Source organism: Syngnathus acus, chromosome 15, assembly GCF_901709675.1.
Source record: "Syngnathus acus chromosome 15, fSynAcu1.2, whole genome shotgun sequence".
Taxonomy (NCBI): domain Eukaryota; kingdom Metazoa; phylum Chordata; class Actinopteri; order Syngnathiformes; family Syngnathidae; genus Syngnathus; species Syngnathus acus.
This window is the reverse complement of record NC_051100.1, coordinates 11557145-11579937: the sequence shown is the minus strand read 5'-3', so window position 1 is coordinate 11579937 and position 22793 is coordinate 11557145. Positions and strand designations below refer to the sequence as shown.

The window sequence follows — 22793 nt, the reverse complement described above, 5'->3', positions numbered from 1 at the left end:
CAATTGGGTGGTCGTGTGTGGGAAAAGAAAAGTGGCGTAAAGGCTATGTTGCAACAACAGAAATAGGTGGAGTGGGCCTGGTGTGCGCCAAGCTTAAGTGCAGAAATACTGGAGTAAAAAAGACAAAGCAACTGTCAGTTAAGTACTGTGCGATAGTATTTTTTTTTTTTTATGTCGTCATCTGCGGAAGTTGTAAAGGCAACCAGCATGTTTTGACAAAGTACAGATGTTAGTTTTCAATTGTAGGGAGTACAAGTAAAAAGTTGTTGGAAATATAGTCAAATGTTTGAAATATCAGCTAAAGAAAATGAAATCAACAAAGTATTTGTAGTACGCGGCCAAGGGACGGTGCGGTCAGTGGAGGCAAATGGAAAGCATTTCAAGCACGCATGCGGCGGAGACCGCCTGGATTTTGCTTGTCGCCGACTCTCAGGGGAAATATTATGAGCTAGACTTTTCCCCATTCTCCCACCTCCTTCAATTCCTGGAGTTGTGCTGACCCTTCGTTCCCCTCTTGTGTCAGAAACCCAACTCTCCTGCGGGCTTAAGTCAACACATGCGAGCCAGGCAATCACAACCAGGAGGGGAGGGGAAGAGAAGAGGGGAGTACAACTTGCCGTTGTACGTAAGCTCTAATATAGTTGTCGGCGGCCGCATACAACTTCTATATTTCAAATGTGTTTGTTTGTTGGAAAACTCTGTCATCGCCGCTCGGCTTTTATTAAGCAGGGATCTCCGGTCTAATCTTTGCACGGGGGGTGGGGTGAGCGTAAAGGCCTTTTATTGCCTTAAAGATTAATATTGTCGCCATTCGCTGGATGAAAAACAACCTGCGCACGCTTTGGCTTCATAAATCTTCCTGCACTAGAATGTGCCAGGAGGAGGCGAAGGGGAAAAAACACACAGAAATGGGCCATGTTTCACTCTGTGAGATCACCCCCCCCTCTTAGAAAAACCCCAAAACAAAACATTGACTCCTGCTCAACATGAACTTGCAGGATGATGTCACTCTTTCCATCCACAACATGAGCCGTGAAATGAAATCTGCGAGTTTGTCGGCGGATCGGATTCTTGCAACTGCGTCGGAAGATTTTATTTTGCATCAACGGTCATTGAACGAGCCGCCATTGCCAAAACGACAACAAACGTGTCATTGTGTTTCCTCTTCAGCAAACAATTATGAGTGCACTCGTGGCCAAAATTTGTTGGCAGTGACTCATGTTTTGTGTTTCCGCTCACTTTTCTGCTTCATTTTTCATGTTTGGGTTTCACTTTGTTCTATTATCAAAATGTAACAAGCTACATTTAAATGAGGCTATATTGGGTCAGTGTAAAAATAGTGACTGCAAGAATATTAGAAAATGAATAGAAAGGATTGAAAATGCCACAAGGAAACATTAGTTAAACATAGAATATTAATTTCTGTTTTATTTTTTTTTTAAATGTAAAATATTCAAATATGGCGGGCCAATATTAGAAAATGAATAGAAAGGATTGAAAATGCCACAAGGAAACATTAGTTAAACATAGAATATTAATTTATGTTTTATTTATTTTTTAAATGTAAAATATTCAAATATAATTAACACATTTTCAACCCCTCCTAAACACTCGTCAGCCATTTCACTTAAAAACAATGTTCGGTTTGCACCGTGAGCCGTTTCTAATATTTTGCACCTCGGTGTGCTCAATATCCTTTCATCACTACAGCTGTGCGATGATCATCTTTGTCATCAGTGTAGACGACACTATCGAATGTAAGACACCTTCTGTTATGTCCTGACGTCATCGCTGTCACATGTTGTTGCAGCTGTGGCCTCCCTCGTGGTGTCTTCACGGACTCTCTGGAAGCAAAAGTTCTGGCACGCGGCACTGTCACTTTCGCTCAAATCTTAATAAACATTTTTTACGTGTCCGATTTGGAGTGGCGTCCACTTAAACAGAAACAAAATGCGTATGTGGTGACTTGAGACGGACGCAATTGTTGGTGGTGATATGAAAAAGAGATAACTATTGGTCATGAGAGTCTGAAATTTTGAAAAACAAGCTAACAGAAAATGATTAAAAAAAAAAAAACATTCTCAGAAAGTTCCTTCCGAAAGGGCCAAATCATGAGACAGAAGAAGAGTCAACTTCAAAACGTCAAGTCTTCCTGGATTCCGACACACACGTTCCGCAATGTTCACCGTGTTTGTCATGGAGTAACCCATACAACTTCCAAGAATTAAAAAAAAAAAAAGATGATCAGCAGGCCTACTTAAAATCAGGGTTCTTGGCGACGTGATTCTTTCACATACAGTTTTTGAGGTCACATTTGCCTCATATTTAAATTTAATAAAAAAACAATTTGGCATGCTCGATCACAATTTTTCATGGCCTTTAGCAATTCCTGTAAAAGGAAACGGGGCGAGTCTTCCTTTTGCAATAATCAAAGTGACGCAATCTCCCAAATAACCCCCTGCCCGCCTTTCTTGAAGATAAATACCAGACGAGCCTGTAGCAGCTTGAAGTGACTGACTCACTAAAGACGAGCTTGCGGCGTGCAGGTGGAGGCTCGCTCTCTCGCAGGTACTTCCGGCGTCGCCGTCCGACGTGTTTTACATGACAGCGGAAAAATCACTCCCGGTGTTTTACGGCTTTTTAAGAAGTGCTCGCAAACGCGCCAGTCATTACAAGATGAGCTTGTTTTGCCGTAAAAAAAAATGGCTCCTTTCTAATGAATTATAAATAAGCTCCCCTACAGAGTCCAATAAATTGGCGCGTAAAGAGACAAACATGATGACGGGAGATGCTGTGGCCTATTTTATGGAGCCAATGATTGTTATTTATAGGCGCCGCCGCTTCAGCCTTTTCCCGCAATGATGGCGTCGCCGTGATTGGGCTCATTGGGTCGCCTCCATCCCATCAAGCGTAACTAGAGCGTGATCTATTAGAATACGTACATATGTTTTATTGATGTGTTTATCCCACCATTCATTTATTTATAGGTCGATGCTGAGATTTCTCTCCCCCCTCCCCTCTCTCTTTCTCCTCCAGTAATGAATAGGATAAGCCTTGAAGCTTATCCACCGCTCCCTTTCATAGCTCCCCCTTCCCCTCCCCTCTCTCTCGGAAAGCCAAATTGAAATCTTTCCTTCCAGCTCGCAGTCCTAGTGAGCGAGCGAGCGTTCGCCGCAGTCTGTCGGCATCAATGATGTGCGAGCGCTTTTGAAGGTGATCCCGTTTTAGCAAATGCCGCGCGTTACGCAACGTTTTAACGCTGCCGGAGTTTGTTTATTCTTGTCAGGAGCTCCTCGGCTGACACCTTCACATATTTACTTGTTGTTGTTGAGCAGCAGATGTAGCAATAAATAAAAGTCCTCTAATATTAGGGCAATGCGGTAACAATAGAAGCGGTGAAAACGTGACAAAACTCATCCGTTTATGACGGAGTTACATTCCTACACCGGTTATGCAACACAAATATGTAAATTGGAACGCTTTGCAGTCTACTTTGTAAGTTTGCTGGTTTGTTAGCTTGCTGTTAAAATAAGTTTTAGGTTAAATAAAAGAGTGATCTTTATCACTATGAAAATAAACTCTCTTTGACGAAGCATTCGTTGCAGAAATCTTTTTTGCTGGTATCCCGTGAGATGCGAGTTTTGTTTGCTTTATGAGATGTTTTATTTTTTCCAGGACCTCTGGGTTTAATGCCATATTGTAGCACTTTTTTTCAGCGCTCTGTTGTCCCAATTCCATTGGAAATAATCTTTTGTCATGTTTCCTAGCTTGAGCCTTCACAAGACACCCCCCCCCCCCCCCCACACACACACACACACATGCACACACTCACGGAGCGCCAATGAATCAGATGAGAATGATTTTTTAATCCTTGGCAATAATAAACTTCTTTGAGGGGCTTAATTGGCTCTTCCTGGAACAGCAGAGTTTTGCTTCATTTGCAGTGATGAAAGCATAATGTTGCCTCTCTCTCGCTCTCTCTCTCGCTCCCCCCGGCCCATTGGGAGCACACACAACAGCGCACAACTAATGAATTAAGAACACAACTCCTTTTTTCATCGTTTGTTTTTTTCATTATTTTCTCTGGCTCGCCTTCCCAAATGACTTTCCCTAATAAGGCAGAGAAATTCACGCTGAAGCGCTGTCTGCTAAATTGCTTTCATTTGATCTGCTGTGTGTGCGTGTGTGTGTGTATGTGTGTGTGTTTTCCTGAACTCCTAAATTTTATTTTGAAATTTTAGTTGGCTAGCTAGTTGTCCAGCTAGAAGGATGCTAGCTAGTATGTTTAGTTATTAAGTTTAATCATTAAGTTATTTAGTAGCAACGGAGAGGGGAGAGGGGTGCCATGGCAACAGCTGTGACGCTCTTGTCCTCGTTACAAGCTAGCACATCATCAACATGAAGTGGAAGCGGTTATTTTTGGCTCAAGTTGGCAATTTGCATGGCATGTGTGACGAGGGCGAATTTGGATGCAAAGGCGTCTGGTGTGTTTGTAACGGCGGTCGATGCCGAGCGTGAGTGGGAAGAACCACTGAGTCACAACAAGTGTGGGAGACAGCGTGCAGATGAGAGGACTATTTACTCCTCTTCATAGACCAGCATGGAAGGGCCATTAGGCACGCCTGCACAAGACTTAATCATCCTCATCATAATTTGAATTTAATTTTGGACACTCTTCACACCAATATTCATATTATTATTATTGTTTGATCATCATAGTTATAGTAATTGATAGCAGTCAAGTCGGCTATATTTATATATTGCATTTCATCCACCAGGCTAACTGATTGCTGGGATGTGGGCTCATCACCATGGCAATGGTGGCAATGGTTGCCTTCTGACGCTGATTGATAATTGTCAGCTGACAGAATGTTTGCGATAATAGCGTGTGAATACAACCGTGCGTAGTAATGAGCTGCTAGTGTGTGTGTGTGTGGGGGGGGGGGGGGGGGGCTGCCCCGCCTTTTCCTAATCACAAATACGACTGCAATTCCCACAGCCCGTACACTAAAGACAAATAGATGTGCAAAATACGCTTCAAATTGATGTCTTTTTCCTGACATGAAAATGTGAGAAATAATCCCGATGAAGACAAATAAGCAGGCATTATTTTTTCCTCTCTCGAATGCTACACAACCAAGTCAGAAAATAATGTGAGCATAATGGCCGACGCAGCTGGCACTAAAGTCAAGAAGGCATTGTTATGATGCAGCGTGTTTGAGTACGTAATGCTCATGTTTGGGAGCCATCTTGATATATTCACAGCAGACTTCCAGAAATGGGAGTTGTTATTTTTGTGTGTCAATCAAATAAAAAAACATTTAATTTTAGTATCCAAGTGTGACTAGGCAGTTAGGTGATTAGTTAGTTGGCTAAAATCACTCAGATAGTTGGCTACTCACGTAGCTAGCTTGTTAGCAAGCATCTCCAAACCAACCAACATGATGACCACACTCTTGTTTTTGTGCTATTTTGTGTTTGTTTTAAATTATATCCCAATGTACCTTTTATAACCTGTTGTAAAACACCTTTTTGTGGGCGCGTCCCATTTCATTGACAAATCTCCATGAACCTTATCGACTGAGCTGAGTCACTCGTATGTTTTACAATGTAAATAAACACGCACAAAGGCAATCTTCCAGTTGCTTTCATAACATATATGTGGGTCACTTGTTCGTTAGCTGTGCTTTAAGGCCACCTGCTTGAAAGCATGTCGTCAAACATGCGCTCGGAAACTGAAATATTAGCGAGGTGAGCATATAGTAGGCATAAAATCTGTCAGTGCTCAAACATTTTCGTGTTTCTGGTGGTGTGTGTTAATTTTGGCAAATCTCCAGAATGTTGCTGAGAGGCGATGAAACGGCCACCTCAGTAAATCCCTTTCGCTGTTTGACGGCGACACTCGTACGTTGCGGTTTTACTGCGAAATTCTTCGCGCTCGTGTTTCTGTGTTCACCTTTGGCCCGTTTGGCTCACGGCGGCCACACGGATTGTTTGTCAAAAGCGACAGGCAGGTTTACAATTGTGTTGAACAAGTACAGCTGGCGGGGTGTGTCGCAAACGCCGGGTCACAGTGTTACGACACCGCCGCCACCTTTGGCAAAACATGACAAAAGGCCTCAGTTTACTACGCCGTTACACACCTACACTGTTAATGGAACAGAAATGTGCGAATTGGAATGCTTCGTAGCATGTTTTATTTTGGTTATTGCGCCTTTTTACGGATTTTTTCTGGCTTCTGATAGGTCGGACATGTCCTCCTTGGCAGTGTCACACATGAACATGTAATAAGTCATCGTCTTGTGGTCAGGTCAGTGAGGCATAAAAAGCGCAGACGGAGACATAGGAAGTGGTGAGTGTGCAAAACAAATTCTGCTTCTGCCGTTTAGTGGTAGATGTCAACAACCCTTTGAAGGAAAATAAAACATCCGGTGGCAGGAAAAAAAAAACCCCATCTCGAGGTGCTTTAAAACCTTTGCTATGTTCCTGGCGCGCTCTTAATGTGGGTGTGAATCAATAGGACGGCCGCTGGCCTTACGTAACCCAGCACTTGTTGGCCACACAACACGGCGGCCTCGTTTTTGGAGTTGTTGTTGTATAGCTCAATCAATGCCTCGCTCGCCGTGTTACGTGGCGTAATTGTGCGCTTACGTGGTGCGTGGCGGGGGAAGAAAATGGGGACAGGCCCGCTTACGCAATGCGGGTCAATGGGGGTTAAGACACACACCGTCATAAGGCACAATTACGCATTTTATATGTTCATGACGCAACTTATGACTGAGAGACTTTTGAGGTTGAACCCTTGATGTGGTCTTTTTGTCCTCAGCTCCCAACTTAAAGGGGCGTCCCCGCAAGAAAAAGTTGTCCATCTCACAGAGGAGGGACTCCGCGGGCTGTGCGCTGGTCACGGCTCAGGACCCCAAGGTAGACGCACCACTTTTCATCTCATTTCAATGCACGCATCATTATGACATTCAGAAACACAAGAAACGACGTTTGTGTGTGTTTTTTTCCTCTTCCGCCGTTATCCTGCCGACCTTGAGCGGTTAAATTGATAGCAGCAATGGTGTCTATCCAGCTAATCTGCGCTTCATCTGCGCTGGCCCAAAATCGGTGCGGAGGAAAACACCGCATGAAAATACAACAAAGAAATTAAGCGACTCGTTTTTAAGGGTCACCTCGTCACAATGGCCGTGGATCGGATATAAAATATATAATTTTTTTATTTTAACAAAAAAATAAATAAATTCTACATTTTTGTATTATTTGTAGTAGATTTATTTTTAATTTTCTTTATTAAATGCATTTTTTTATTTGGTCAATATGTTTATGCTGCCAAATATTTTTAAAAAATAACCACATTTTCAGTGTATGGTTTACAAAATAGTATATTATATTACTAATATTTTTTTATTACTTATAATAAATCAATTAAAATTACCAACATTGTTCATTGTTTGACATAATAACTCCCGAACTTGCGACCTGACCGCTGTCCTTGTCGCCCTTTTAGATTAAAGCGAGCTGTCGAGCATTAGCCAATGGCAAGTTGAGCTCCGTCAATCTTAGCTCCGCCCCCAAACACAAAGCCGGCGGCGGCCTCGGCAGGAAGGCGCCGCCCGAGGAGAAGGAGCAACCGAAGGAAATGGTGGAGGAGAGGAGTGAGAAGGAAGAGGTTAGGGATTCGTCCTCCTCGCTGGAGGACGATGAGGAGGAAGCGGCGGCGGCGGCCGACATGGCGGCGGCTGACATGGCGGCGGCGGAGGCGATGGCCTCAAGTGAGGAGAATCGAGAGGACGAGCAGGCCTTCCTGGTGGAGCTCTACAAGTACATGAAGAAGAGGGACACACCCATCGAGAGGATCCCCTTCTTGGGGTTCAAACAGAGTGAGTCACTCACGTGCTTGTATTGGTTGCTTCACTTCATCACCTCATCGTACTCCATTTCTTGATTGCTCCTGGCATTTTTTTCATTTTATTTGTCAGATGGTTACTTGACGTCCTCTTCCCCTTTCTTTACTTTACTTCACTTCCATACTGAACGTTAGCTCCAAAATACAGTATTCACAAAAACGTTACCCAGGTCACAAACATTTTTGTTGTAGCAAAGGAGGCCCACTTCATTTTCAAGGTGAGACGAAGCGGCGGCCGCAGTTCACCTTGGTACGACAGTCACGAGTCGAAAGACTCAAAAGCGCTCGATTCGGTGCACGCCTCACGAAACGAATGCAAATGTGGTACGAAAGCTGACAAAGGAGGCGAGGAGCTCTCTCTGGAGCCTCCCCATCAAACGGCCCGCAAAACAAACGCGAGACTGTTGCCACCCGCATGATGGACCAAAATATAGATTAGACGTCTTCTCATCAGCGCCACATGTACGCCTCGTCGTCTTTGTGTTCTTCCGACGCTGTTAGAGGACGTTCGCCAGATGAGTCGAGTTGCATTTAGAGGGCGGTAACGACTGCATTTGTACCAAAAAAAAAAATATCTTTGTGACACTCAAAGTGGAGTTTGACAAAAAAAACTGGAGTTATTTCCAGGTTGAGGACGTTTGTTCAAGTTTGAACTGGCATCCAAGTTTGATGATCGGCTCTGTAGAAAGAAGCCTGATATTGTTCCCGATCTTGAGCACAAGATTTGGCCACCAGTCGGATTGTCAAGTGAGATGATCTTTTCTGATTAATGCTGCCAATCTTTGTGTGGTTTCAGAGTTACACGTTGAGGTTTTGAAGCAAAGGAATCCCATGTCAATGAATGCCAATGATTACGTCGCAACCTTTGTAGCCACAATCTTCCCTCTAGACGCGCGCCGCAAAGACGTGCAGCTGCCGCTGATCACAAGAAACTATTGCTTGTATGGAAGCGAGCTCGGCGACAGATGGCTGAGTGATGTCGGCCTTGTTGGCGTCTTCCCCGTCCGTGATTTACCTCCAAAGAATCCCAACGCGCATCGTTTGTCATTCCGCCTCGTCCGCGCTAAAGTCAACCGTTGCTATGTTATTTTAAAAAAAAAATAATTTCGCGTCTACGGGTCTCTCGCGCATTCGGAAATGCATTCAACATGTCGGCCGCTGATCTCTTATTTTCCAGCGCAGCGAGACGAGAACGAATTCCGTCTATTTGAGACTTGATGGCTGCCGTCGCATCTTTTTTTGTTCTTGAGCTTTTGAAATGGTTTTGTTTTGTCCTTCAAAACTGATCATCATGTCGGGCTTTCATTTTCATCATTTTCATTCATTTTATGAATGAAAGGTGAGATTCAGCAACAGGTGCAATTTTGTTCATAAACTTCATTGCTATAAATGAAGACTGCTACCCTATATCGGGCGATCGCACCGCCAACACGGGTACCAATTTGTGTTGCCCCGACGACGCATTGTGTTGCTGTTTAATTGGCGAGGGAATCAAGAGAAGCGATTGCTAATGACGCGACACCAAAGAGAGACGCGTGTGCCTTGACACACACAGCAGATGGAGCCGACCGTGGGTCCAACGTGGTCATTACAGATGCTGCATAACAAGCTGCTTAAAGAATCCATCATGCAGTCAGTCGCACAAGACAATATGATGACGGAAACGTTCCAGTCAGCCTTTGTTATTCCAACCGGCGCGGCGACAAGGAAAGAAGGAAGAAAAAAAATCAATGCTGTCAAAGGCGTAGATAGGAAAATGTCATTTTGACAAATGCAAGGCTTTTTGTAAGCACAGATTGAATTTTGATGGATTTCTCCTCCCAGCGAAGCCTCAGTTTTTTCATCGTGATACTCAATTTTTTGGGGCAGGGGGTGTATTTATTGGCTCCACAAATAAAAATGTTAAGTGGTGTTATTGTTGCAGCGAGCAAATACAAATATTTAGTGGAGAAATTGTGGCCGAATTTTTTCAAAGACAAGCCACCATTGAGGCCATTTTTAGACATGTTGCGCAATACTTGTAATGTGATATCACGCATTAGCTTGTTTGTGCTTGCAAATCAATCATGTTCCAAACAGGAAAGAGGCCAGACCAGAATGGCCAAGCACTTTTAGCAGCAGCCTTTCAGAAGTCCTGTTTTGTTTTCTTTAGTGCATTATTTTGTTCTACAAACTGCCATTCCAACTTGTGTAAAATGTAAATACAAACGTAATATGATGATTTACAAAACATTCACTCTGAAAATTCCCTGAAAGCACTTTGACTTCAATTTCAGTTGACACTCGGGGGCGCTGCAGCATAAAACATGAAACAGGAAAACTTTCGCCAAATAAAATTTTGATCAGAGAATGGCGGCCACAATATTTGAATTGATAATTGACTTGAATAACTGATCACACACACTTTGATGTCCTCTCAGCGCATGGTACGCATCGCGCTCAGGCTCCAATATTGCTGCTTTTCATTTGGCCCGAGCAGGAATATGTCATCCGCACATTCCTTCGGCGTGTTCCAATAAAGTCAACACCCATCATGCGCGCGGCCGCTTCTTCTACTTTCTCGCTTGGCCTCGTTTCAAAGGGAAATCTCCCCCTGCAATTAGATCCAGACAGCGCACGGCATCATTTGACTTGATTTGACAAGTTGAAAGGAAAGCGGCACACACAATCAAGTCGACGAGCGGCGGGAAGTAAAAGCATTGTTCTGGCCTTAAATTGCCCACATGGTTACAAGTTTCGTAAGTTTTTTTTTTTTCTTCCCGCAGTGTTAACAGTCTTAGAAGTGAAAGAAGGTTAAATGCATTCAAATGAGGGGAAAAAAAAGGCTGTAAAACTGCCATCTTGTTTGGAATATTCTTCCGTTTGGCTTTGAAGAATGTTCATTTTTTTGTCAAGGTCATAGAAACGTGAATCACGACAAAAGTCTTAATATTTTATGAAGCTATTTAAATGTGAAACGTTTAAATATGAGACGTATAACATGACACCTTGAATATATAACGAGAACCTTTTTTTTTTTTTTTTTACCGAATTATTGTCCTTTCTACATTTAGTGATGTTGAGATTCTCTGTTTTTGTGGAACTTCATCTCCCCGCTTTGCTGACTTGTCCTTGTTTGTCTGCCTCCCCCCCAACCCCGTCCGCAGTCAACCTTTGGACCATGTTCGAGGCCGCTCAGAAGCTAGGAGGATACGAGCTGGTAAGTGCTCACATATGTGCTTGTAGACTCACCCCTAGCCAAGCCCGCATTTCATGATATGACGCAAACGTTTACACACACTACAACTTGAATGCGATATTGAACTTTTTTTGTTTCCTCTGGCATGGCAGCAATTTGCTTCATACATGGAAAACTTTTTTAAACTGCCTTGTTTTATTGGCACCGGTCCCCACACGGAGCGACGTGACTTTTTAAATGATGTGTACGTAATTTAATAATTCCAAATGATTTCATCAGCCCCCAAACCGCGGCCCCGGACCGCAATTCATGCAGCACTACCTACCAAGTGCATGTGCGTGTTATGTAATAAGAATTGGAGCCCATCGGGGAAAAAGTGACATGATGAGATGAGGAGTTGCCGATCGAATGAGTCAGCAATTCCCCGTGCGCTGATCGTATTTTCCTCCTGACATGATGATGTCACGTGTGGCCCCACAGATCACCGTCCGCAGGCAGTGGAAGCACGTGTACGACGAACTAGGCGGCAACCCCAGCAGCACCAGCGCCGCCACCTGCACGCGCCGCCACTACGAGAGGTGAGTTGGCAAAGTACCCCGTGCAAGTCCGCCATCGATGTTCATCTCATCACACCATTAAGACATTGCAGCATCTCCTCCTACTCATCATCAGAGATGCTATTACAAAATTAAAACAAGCATATGGGCATGAGCCGGAGGGAGGGCGTGCGCGCACACGCTCACTTGCGCAAGGTTAAAGAAAAGCAAGTTCCCAACAAAGTGATGCCAGGGTCACCCATGAGGCAGTCGGTCGTCTTGCCCTCCAGCGAACACTAAGTGTTGTTGCGTCAACACAACGTAAACGTGAACAGAAACACACACCTGTCAGTAATACCATATGGGGTTAGGCGGGGGCGGGGGGAGTGTGAAGATCACACAGTCAAGAGTGAGTTTATTAGGAAATGTCAGACTGCTGCTTAAACAGAAGAAGCGAAGGAAGGGAAAAAGTTCATTTGGGACTGTGCTTTATGCAACTTGGCCTTTTATTTGGCAAAATCTGGATTTTTTTTAAGGGATTTTGTCAGGAATTAATTTATCGTTTGGTGGTGAAATAACTTGAAAGCATTTGATTTGGGGAATAGTTGTCAGAGTTTTGTTCCCTGACAACTTTATTTGACCCGTTCCCAAACTGTACTGCACTGGAAAGTTTTGCCATTGTGCTTCTGAGGTCACGGACGACATCTGGGAAGAAAATACGGCTGAATCGATACAAAGCTATAACATCGGCAAGATGCGCTCGCTCTCTGCTCGGAGGGCAATTAGCCGCCTTGTATTAGCTGAGCAAACGTTGCGGGCGGCGTGATGAATGAGGTTGTTTGCCGGCGTGGCCGAGCGCACGTTTGCTCCCCGGAGGTGTCTTTCGTTCCACCTTTCATCATTGGTCAACGCACAAAAGATGAGTCAGCTGCACAAAGCAACAATTTTGCGCTGCATAAAATTTCACCCAACTATGTTATAGGTAGACCAAATATTAATTCCACAATTGAAATTAGTTTCCAGGTGTTTTAATAACATTTCTATGATATGCTTTAAAGTACCCTGCAAATTGCTTGAAAATTGCAATCTGCAGAAACGCAGAAGGGTCTGGCGAATTGAAGCTTTTTGCTAATAGATTGACTTGTCCGCTCAATTTGACACTTGATGGGCACTCGAGAGAACCCATCGTTTGTAGACGTCCATCTGACATCACATCTGCCCTTTGACACCAGTCAATTGTTTGAACTAGTTCCCGACACGGCCAACGACGTAATGAGCATACTTACGCTGTCCGTCCGTAATGGCGGTAACGTACGAGCTGAACAGCAGATAACCTCGACTAATTGTACCTTAACACCCCCCCACACACACACACACACACACTTGTTCATTAGAAACTAAATCAATAAGTCGAGCGTCTGCTGCAGCGGCTGGCGAGGCTTTAATGATATTTATTCAGAAAAAAAAAAAAAACACTTGTACGAGACGGGCCGTCAGGCGGGGCTGCGGCACTCGGAATTAAAAATGAGGTCATGAAAAAGATGGCATCAATAACCTTGAAATAGACTGGCCTTTTTTCTGCGTGTGTGTGTGCGCGCGCGCGCCTCCACCGCCTGTGATACAGGTCAGCGCCTTTTAACAGCTCCTACATTTTTAATCTCTCGCTCTCTTTCTCCCTCTCTCGTGTCATTGGGCGGAGATGCGGTGTTGCCGTAGCGACGCGCAAAGCCAACGCAAGTAATTTATTTATTTCAAAAGCGGTGCAAGGTCAAACAAAACAAACAGCTGAGTGTATCAAATGTTTTCCGATATGCTGATTTTTTTTATTGACTGAGTCCTTGGTGTAGGGATGTAGCAAAAGCATCGCTCTTTGCGGGCCAAACTATATTTGAGCCTCACGCTGGGAATCGTAACAGAGGGTACAGTGTGTGTGCGTGTATGTGTGCCTGCCTGCAAGTGCAGATGTTATTCAGCACTATCTTGCACTTGTCAGCATCTCTTTGCTTCGTCCTTGCCGTACTGCAGATCCATCAGTTTGTGTGTGTGCGCGTGTGTGTTTCTTGCAGGAAAAGCGTATTAGAGGCAATTTTACTTGCCATTTTGGTTCTGTCAGCCAGCGGCGAGGCGGAGAAAGACACAGCCAGGCAAGACGTGATTTAATGGCTGTCGTCGCTTAAAGTAACACCGCGTAATAGTTTGACCTGAAAAAGCAGCAGCTTCAGCATTACGGCGCACGTTGGGCAACCGACCTTCGTGACCTGAAATAACCCGCCACCGCGTTAGCAGCCGTGGTGACATCGCTTTCAGATTTTGTTTCATTCACGAGACGTTGGTCATATTTTTACAAGATATATTTTGTCTTGAAATAATAAAAAAGAAAAAGGCTAATAATCATTTTAGAAACTACAATAAAACCGAAGACGGCAAATTTGCAGATGCAGCAACAGATGGCGAAGCAATTGCTTGCTTATCACCGCCCAGTCAAGTTGATTCAACTTAACAGCACAGTTGGGGCTTTTTAAAAATCATCCTCATGTTCCTAAACAACAAGATTGGCTCGTTTCCCTCATGTGTGGAAAAAAAACGCCTCAACCAAAGTTCAACCAACGCATTGCTCCCCGCCAAGATTAATAAATCGTTGGGCGTAGCTAATGGAATTAATGACGTTCTGTCACACATATGCTGCATGTCTGCATTTTTTTTTTGGGAGGGGAGGGCATGTGGTGAGGAGGCCATTTTGAAATTGCTTAGTTTCTTATTGTCAGGACAAAAAAATATAATAGTTACATCAATTATAAATTACTATAATACATTATTATATAAATAGAAATGACATCTTCAAGAATTTAGGAGCGTGTTCAGCACCACTTGCGGCTTTTCACGTCATTATTACACGAGACTTGGCAAGCTCGCGTCCACCTGCCACAGTGGAGGAGCGGCGGCTAATGAGAGCAGGGGGGAGGATGGAACAGTAGAGGTCATTTTAAATCTGCTGTTTTCAGATGTGACAAAGGGCTTAGGTTTTTTTCTACATTCTTTGGCTGCCCTCTGCTTTTAAGTGCATGAATGAGGGTCACCTCGAGTGGTTTGGCTTTGAGACAAAAAGTAGCTTTGAGGCATGCATCCAAAGCAGAGAGAGAGAAGGGGGGGGGGCTGTATTTCATGGGCTCCCGGGCCTGTAAAATACAATAAAACAAATCATTTTCTCTGTTCCTAATCTGTGTTGGCTCCGCTCGCCCTTTAAATTGTCCTCTTTTTCTTTTCTTTTTTTAGTCTCCCTCCTTTCTTTTTTTGTCTGTTCCTGTGATCTTAACGCGCAGCAGCGGCTAAAATTAATTTGGGGCGCAGATGGCGGCAGGAGGTTGTGCAAGTGGAACAGCCTGCGGGCTTTTTCCACAAATTTGGTGACTTCGGGCCTCCGTTTGTTGGATTCTGACACGCCGCCGCTTGTTCCTGTAAAACCAAACGCAAAGCAGGGCAGCACATTGCTGGTAAAGTTGCCTTGTTTTTGCCAACTGCTGTGTGTATATGTGTGTGTGTGTGTGTGTGTCTGTGTGTGTCTGTGTGTGTCTGTGTGTGATTTATTAAGATCAGGCCGACATGCATAATATCCTTTTATCAGCGCTCATCTCGTTCCCAGATTAGCTCGCGCCTGATATTTCTATATTTATTCAACATTTAGAGCTCCCCCCTCTCTCAAGCGACCCCCCTCCTCTGCGCCGCATGTATTAGTCACTTGTTATCGACGCGGAAAAAGCGGGCGCTCAAACAAGAAGCGGCTGATAAATTGGCATGAGAGGAAGTTAAGTGTTTATTGACCTCATAAAAATGTTGCTGGTGCTGCCTTAATGAAATTCTCCACTGCCGGCAAACCGCCCCCTGCCCCCCACCTCACCCCTCCCTCGCCTGGCAGCCACCCGAGCCCCTACAAAAGCAAGATGCGCCTCCATGTGGCCCCTGGTGCTTACGACACCTTTTTATTTTCCTGTTTTATGGCTGGAGAAGTCCTCCAAGGAAGTAGTTAGTTGCTACATTAAAATAAATGGAGAAAAAAACCCAACAATCAATCCTGTACTCACCTTTAACTTTGTTGACGTGTTGCCAAGGGCAAGTTAGTAACTTTCCGCTTCTGTAACCGCTCAGACAAGTGCAAAGAAGAATTTAACCACTACAATGAATGAAAATGTTCAAAAGTAATCGTCACTGCGACTGTTGACAAAAGATTGGTGAGATAATGTTGACATCATGCTTCTTTAAATGTCATGAAAAACAGGAAGTGAAGCACATTATCACAATGTGGAAAAACCAAATTGCGTACTCACCTTTATCTTGATGACCTATTTTCACAGGCGAGTTGATTCTACGACTCTGTAACTGTCAGACGAGTTTCAAGAAGAAATTGGTCCCAATTGGAAATTGTAAAAAATAACAAATTGTGTTCTCAGCCTTGCTGTTGACCTTTTAACCATCGAGCAAATCTAAAATAAGGTTAACATCTGAAAAAGAAGCAAAGGTGTACTCACCTTGACCTGGAATGAGCCAATTGGAAGCAGCCATCCAAGACGCCAAGCTTTTTTGGGGCACGTGGTCAAAAGTTGGACAATCTTTTTGAGGGCTACTTTGTGTTTAGGTTTGAACACAAAAAATCCTTCCCACAATGTTGGGAACTTCCTGCCACACACTTCGTGGGGGCTTTTTTCTGACCAGAATAGCTTGTTAGGCTTTTCCATTTGCAAGTATTTATACACAAGAAGCCAGTCATTTCTCTCTTAGCTCGTACATAATCCCCCCCACCGATCCCATTCTGACATTCCTTCACAGTTGAGCCGGCCGGCATCATTCTCACACACAAATACTTAGAGTACAAATGCGTGTGTGTTGTTTTCTGCCGTGGTTGCTGCTCTTCGTGAAGGTGTCATTATGCCTTCCAATGAGTCGCATTTAATGGTACATTTCCTTTCTTGGCCGGCGGCTTGCCAGTTCAGCTGGAGGAAATGTTGTTTGGCTGCCTTTTTTTTCTTTCCTTGTTCAAAGAGCGAAATAACACAACAAAAAAATTCCCACATTGCCTCTTGAAGTCTTTTGGAGGATTTTTATGAGGAGCAAGCAAAACATCTCTTCCGGACTGCAAAAGTATGTTGTGGGTGTTAAAAATAAAAAAGCGGTAGAAAATAATAGATATATCTTTTCAATTGAAATAATATGGTCCTGCTTTTTCTGCCTCTTTTTCATGGCCTCAAAACATCTCTCAAGTTGCGACTTTGCGCACGAGCCCTAGTTAAAGTTACAACTTGACTGTGAACTCTTGGAATGTCGGGATGAGGACTAGCAGAGCCCCGCAATGTTCCCACTGGCTTCACGTGGCCTTTGTTGGCTGCGAGCATCTGCATGTAATGCCGTCAGCTGTGCTGCTGCGGTTCAAGCGCACACACGCACACACCAGCTGAAGTGATGAATCATATTGCCAATGGTAAATTTCCCAAAATTTGCTACGGTGTAATCATGGCCAGGAAAAGCCCAGCATTTATTCTTCTCCTCTCAAGGTTCAAATAATAAGCGGTGTGATGTGTCTCAGCAGGAGCTAACACACACACACACCACACACACACACACACACGCACACTTGTCTGGCATTCATGTGTGAGTGGATTTCCCCTAACATTGTGTCATGACAATAGGATTAGTTATTGCATGCCAAGTATGAAATTTAGAGCCAACACCGCCCTCCAAAGCATGTTTTGTTTTTATAGGATCTATAATTACGTTACTGTCTTAATATTATGATGAGTCCATATCGTGCTTTTTTTCCCCACAACCACATCAATCCACATAATTTTATTTTATTTTTTTACACATGCAAGACTGCTGCTCGTACTCAGTTTTTCTTCTCTCCACTTAGCGGCTATAAAACTGCAATTTTCCCTTCGTGTGACTAATCAAGGTTTATTCTGTTGAACAATAGAGTTTGCGCGCAACAAGACACTGAACATGTCCAAAGTTGCCATTGTGTTGGCCAAGCCTTCTGTGACATAACAGCGTGGACAACCCTCTTGCAGGCTTCTCCTCCCGTACGAGAGGCATCTGAAAGGAGAGCAGGACAAGCCCCTCCCCCTGGCCAAACCCCGCAGCCAGGAGAAGCCGCCGTCAACCAAGGCCAAAGGCGTCGGGGCCAAGAAAGCCAAGGGCCCGAGCACTGCCAAGCAGGCGGCCAAGAAGGAGTGCGGCGAGGCGGCCAAGGACCAGCAACAATCACAGGTTGGTGGCCACCGTCTTCCACCATCTTGACATGCACGCATACATTTTGAGGAGCGACTTTAAGGTTGCAAGATTTTCAAGGCCAACTTAAAGTTAAAGTTAAGTTAAAGTCCCAATGATCGTCACACACACATCTGGGTGTGGTGAAATTTGTCCTCTGCATTTAACCCATCCCCGTGTGATTTTAATCCATCCCCTGGGGGAGAGGGGAGCAGTGAGCAGCAGCGGTGCCGCGCTCGGGAATCAGTTGGTGATCTGGCCCCCCAATTCCAACCCTTAATGCTGAGTGCCAAGCAGGGAGGCAATGGGTCCCATTTTTATAGTCTTTGGTATGACCCGGCCGGGGTTTGAACCCACAACCTTCCAGTCTCAGGGCGGACACTCTACCACTAGGCCACTGAACTTGGTCTACTTTATGACATATTAATTCAGGTCATGTTTTTTTAGAGGCGAGACGATTAATCGACAATGAATCCAATGAATCGATAATTAATCTTGATCCTCTAATCATTTCGATGCATGCCATTTGCAGGATTCCAAGGTGAAAGGGGAAGCGGCCACAAAGCTGGAAGGGCCCGCTGCGGAGGAAGCCATCGTCATCGAGGAGGAGGAGGAGCTTCACGTGACGCTGAAGAAAGAGGAATCGTTGGCCGACAAAGAGGCCGACTCGGGCAGAGCGCCGTTCGCCTTGTGCTCCCAGCCTGAGTGGAGGCAGATCGGCGAGGCCCTTCAAGCCGCCAAGACCGAAGTCCACCCGGTCGCCAAAAGCACCTACCTGCCTCACCGCTGGGACCAAAACAAACCCGTCGGACACGTGGCGCTGCCCGAGTCCTCCTTGGAGAGCCACGGCGGGAGGGTGGGCAAGGTCTTACCCATTTGTAAACAGGAGAGGCAGTCCATAGACTTGAGCGCAGATCCCTTCCCGGAGAAGGAAGATTACGGGGTGATTCGGAAGGAGAGTCCCGTGCAGATGGGCGCCTACTGCAAAGGCGGCCAAGGCGTCATGTCTCCTCTGGCCAAAAAGAAGCTCCTTTCACAAGTGTGCGAGTCCGTGTCCTTCTCGTATGCGTCGTCTCTCCAGCCGTGTCTCGCAACTGAGAGAGACGCGGACAAGAGGGAAGGCGAGGACGAAAGTCAGAGGCGGCACGTGTCCGACAGCGTCCCGGAGGCGACGCCAATGTTCCGGCCGTCCGTCATTCAGCATGCGCAGAGCATCAAGCCGCCACAAGAGAGGAGCAGCGGCCATATCCTGCAGCCTCACGTCAGTGCCCCGTGGCAGCCGTATCTCCCCAGGACTCTGGACCGGGACGCTACTGAGAACACCTCGGACAAACTCCTCCCGGCTGCCCGCAGCTTTGCCGCGGACCGCTACTCGTCGCCGCACCTGCACAGTCTGTACAGGCAAACGGAGAGCTGCCTGACTCAGGACAGGATGGCCGCATACGCTAACGGGGAGCGACGGGGTGGGCAGGCTTTTGTTTGCGGAGGCCCGGAGCAGGAAGGCCTGGCTTACAGGTCGCAATACAGCGACGACGCGCAAACCCGAGGCGAGAGCAGAGAGCCCGAGGACGAGCCCAGAGATTTCACCGTGTCCAAACCGCTCTCTCAGCGGGTGTCCGCCTTCTCCAAAGCCTCCTTCTGCGGCCTCCCCTACCCCGTCGTGCACCAGGGCTTGGACTCTCACCCCAAGGCGTGCCGAGTTCCCCCCATGACTGTCTCGCCTCCCAAGCAAGACCCGTCGCCACCCTTTCCCAGTCCCAAATCCTCATCCGACTCGTCCCTCAACAGCCCTGTGCGGCCCGGTAAACGGACCCTCGGGGAACCGCCGGAGGGCGAGGAGTTGGCAGAGAGGAAGGTCCGCGTGGTGACGCCCATTCATCCGGCGGCCACCATCCGCCGCAGCGACCCGGAGGAGCTGAAAGCCGCCGAGCCGGCCCACGCCGTCCACCTCAACAACCGGCTCCCCGAGGGCCACCCCGCCTACCCACTGCCTCACGCCGCGGCCCTCTACGCCAGCATGTACCCGCCCGGCAGCCTGGTGGCGCAGGACGCCCTCCAGCAGCACCCGGGCCTGCAGTACCTGAAGAGCCAGTCGGCCGTGTCCCCCCTCGTGCCCCCCTTAGCCTTCCACTCCATGCTGCTCCACAGGCAGCTTTTCGCCTCTGCCCCCAGCCCACACCACTTCTTCAGACATCCGGGCGGAACGGCCCTCTATGGGGACCTGCTGCACCACCTGTACCCGCTCTCCACCTTGCCCCCGCCGCAGCTCTCCTCGGTACACCCCAGCACTAGACTGTGAGGGACGCCCGGCTTGCCCCGGCCCCGCTTTTTTCCCTTGCCAAGCAAAGACAGCGGCTCAGTCGTCAGATGGGCCCGGATGGAAGGCTGGTGACTGATTGTAAAACTCTTCTGCGAGACAGACTAAAAATTCAATTTTTTCTGTATTAGTTGATACATTTCATATCCTTTGCACTGTTCTGTATGTTATCACCACTTACTGTATCTTTTTGTTTGTACCCTTATTTGCACAATTCTGACGTGGATGTGCTCCCTTTTGTCGGCGGGAGTCAGCGGGCAGTCGCGCCGTTTTTGTTTACTGCGTCCGAGGGCTAAAACCGTGTGGCTTCAAACACTACAGCAGCAGGCACCTGCGTACCCACCACTCGCCAAAATGTATCGGCACCGTCGTCACTGGCGTTCAGTGGCTCCGCTTTTTTGACGCAGTGGAGTGCACTGACAAATGTAACCTGTAGAGGTGCTGTGGGACAGAACATGTCCAAATCCATTTCACGTGAATGAATGTGGTTTTGGGATTGGAGATCTTTTTTTCAATAATCCATCAAGCATCTTGGGACTGTAGCGGCCCGTCGCACGAGCGTAATGAAGCAGTCGCCCGCTGCAGAACGCTCGCCCCATTTCACTGCCTTTATTATTCATGACTTGAAAATGAGTTCTTACAGTCCAAACACGCTGAAAAAAAATATCCGCTGTATGATTTTTCTTTTTAAGTAAGAATGTGGTCACTTAGAACGCTTTGAAAATATTTGTGCCTTTTTCCCGTCTGGCGATCTTGTTCGTAGCACTAAATGTTGGGAGGTAGCAGGCATTTGGAATGAGTTATTTTTCTCTCGAGAATGATTGATGAGGTGCAAAGTTTGTTTAGAAATCTCTTTCTGCTTGTGATTACCTGTGCTGAGATCCATCTTTTTTTTTTTTTTAGTGACAGGTGCTCATATACACTTTAAAGGGGACATAAAGAAAATAATACACTAATTGACATCATGTTACTGGACCAGCAAAATGCTCCACGAATTGGCAACTATGTGCTACTAGTTAACATCAAGCACTTCACAAGCAGTACTAGTAGCGTGCAGATGTCAACTAGTGCTGAGCTGTGTTACTTGTGAGTAGAAAAAACATACCAGTACACTGTCCTGAAACAATATTGAATATGTTCATGTTGCTTTCCCTGAGCAACGAGCACTGTCTTATCTGAGGGGGGGGGGGGAAATCAATACACGGGATCAATTTGACCTTTTTCCTTCTCTTCTATCTTCGTCATCTCCTCATGGGTGAGTGTGCGTGCACGTGTGTGTTTGTGTGTCCGTGTAAATAAAAATAAATAGCACTGTAGATAGCGCACCGCGCTCACGCGAGAGTGGTGGTTATCCTATTCAAACTGTTATAACCTGTAAATAGCATCAAAGGCAGTATACTATATCTGTAAGTATGAGTGAAAGAGAAAAAAAGTACACACATCTAGCCTCTAACGAAACACTATGTTTTGGAATTAAGGATTAGTTGTTATTTTATGTTCACTTTTATCTTTTTTTTGGTGCATCCTCAAAAAGTGTGTTTTGATACAGTAGCCATGTGTTTACCAATCAGCCAGCTGGCAGAGACAAAAAAATTAGACTTTTTTTTAATGCTATGACCTGTATATTTAATTAAAATATTTTACTATCTAAAAAGGTCTGCGTGTGTGTGTTGATGCTCAGGTGTGAATAGGCTGCATTCATGATTCTTAATTGCGTGGCCTGTGAGACAGACTTTTTTTTGTCAAATTTAGTGTCCAACTAGTGTGCTGCCGTCTCGTGGTCAACATTGTAATTACACCCAAAATAAACAGGCGTCAGAACAAATACGTTCTGACAAGGACAGAAAGAAAATCCACCAAGTCAGTATGACATTAATTCTCGTGTTTACTGATTCAGCTGGGCAAAATTCCACTGATGGTGATGTCAAAGCAGAAATTCAGGACATTGTCCGGAAAGCTGCTAATATAGTCAATCGATCAATACAACTAAAGCAGAAATAAGAGAATCAGCTGCTCGGCCAAAATCCCTAAAGATACGTGACAAACTTGAAAACACGCACCCACATACGTAATCGGATAAATTTGCCTGAGCTCAAAGTCCCATGATTGTTCTTTTGCAAGTCAGATGTTGCTTTGAGGGATGTCAAACTAATTGAAGTGATTCCATTCATAAAAAGGGCATAAAATAAAAAAAATTATATTGCCACGACCGCGGATGAACTCTTGTTTATGTGGCCGATCCGTCTAATGAATAATTGCCAACGCGTACTCTGCAAAGCGAGCGTTATATGCAACACAACAGGACTATTAAATTGCACTCGCGCTCCTCCCGAGCTCAACACCCACTAGCAATCTGTTTTCGCTCCTTTCAAGGCTTTTGCGAACTCCTCTCACGCACACTCAAAGGTATTCATCACATTAGCTTCACATTCATTCGGTCTTGGATCAGTATTTGCTGCCTTTTTGCCTGCTTGGATAAAATACCACACAAAGTAATAAAATACCAAATAATTTTACTTTTTCTATTTAGCAAGATTAATCATAGTTAGTAATAATACAGATTTGAAATGAAAATCATTTACCGTTTTTTCCATG

The 22793-nt window shown here is 45.4% G+C and overlaps 1 protein-coding gene across 1 annotated transcript in view; it reads left to right on the top strand.

Annotated features, from left to right (window-relative positions):
• arid5b (AT-rich interaction domain 5B) overlaps positions 1 to 21384 on the top strand; it is a 55477-nt gene extending 34093 nt beyond the window's left edge. The window contains 7 exon segments of the mRNA XM_037272776.1: positions 6827 to 6936; positions 7512 to 7532; positions 7535 to 7886; positions 11059 to 11111; positions 11571 to 11668; positions 17683 to 17881; positions 18414 to 21384. Coding sequence (XP_037128671.1) covers positions 6827 to 6936; positions 7512 to 7532; positions 7535 to 7886; positions 11059 to 11111; positions 11571 to 11668; positions 17683 to 17881; positions 18414 to 20180 — 2600 coding nt within the window. The 3' untranslated portion in view covers positions 20181 to 21384.
• Positions 21385 to 22793: the final 1409 nt, after the last annotated feature.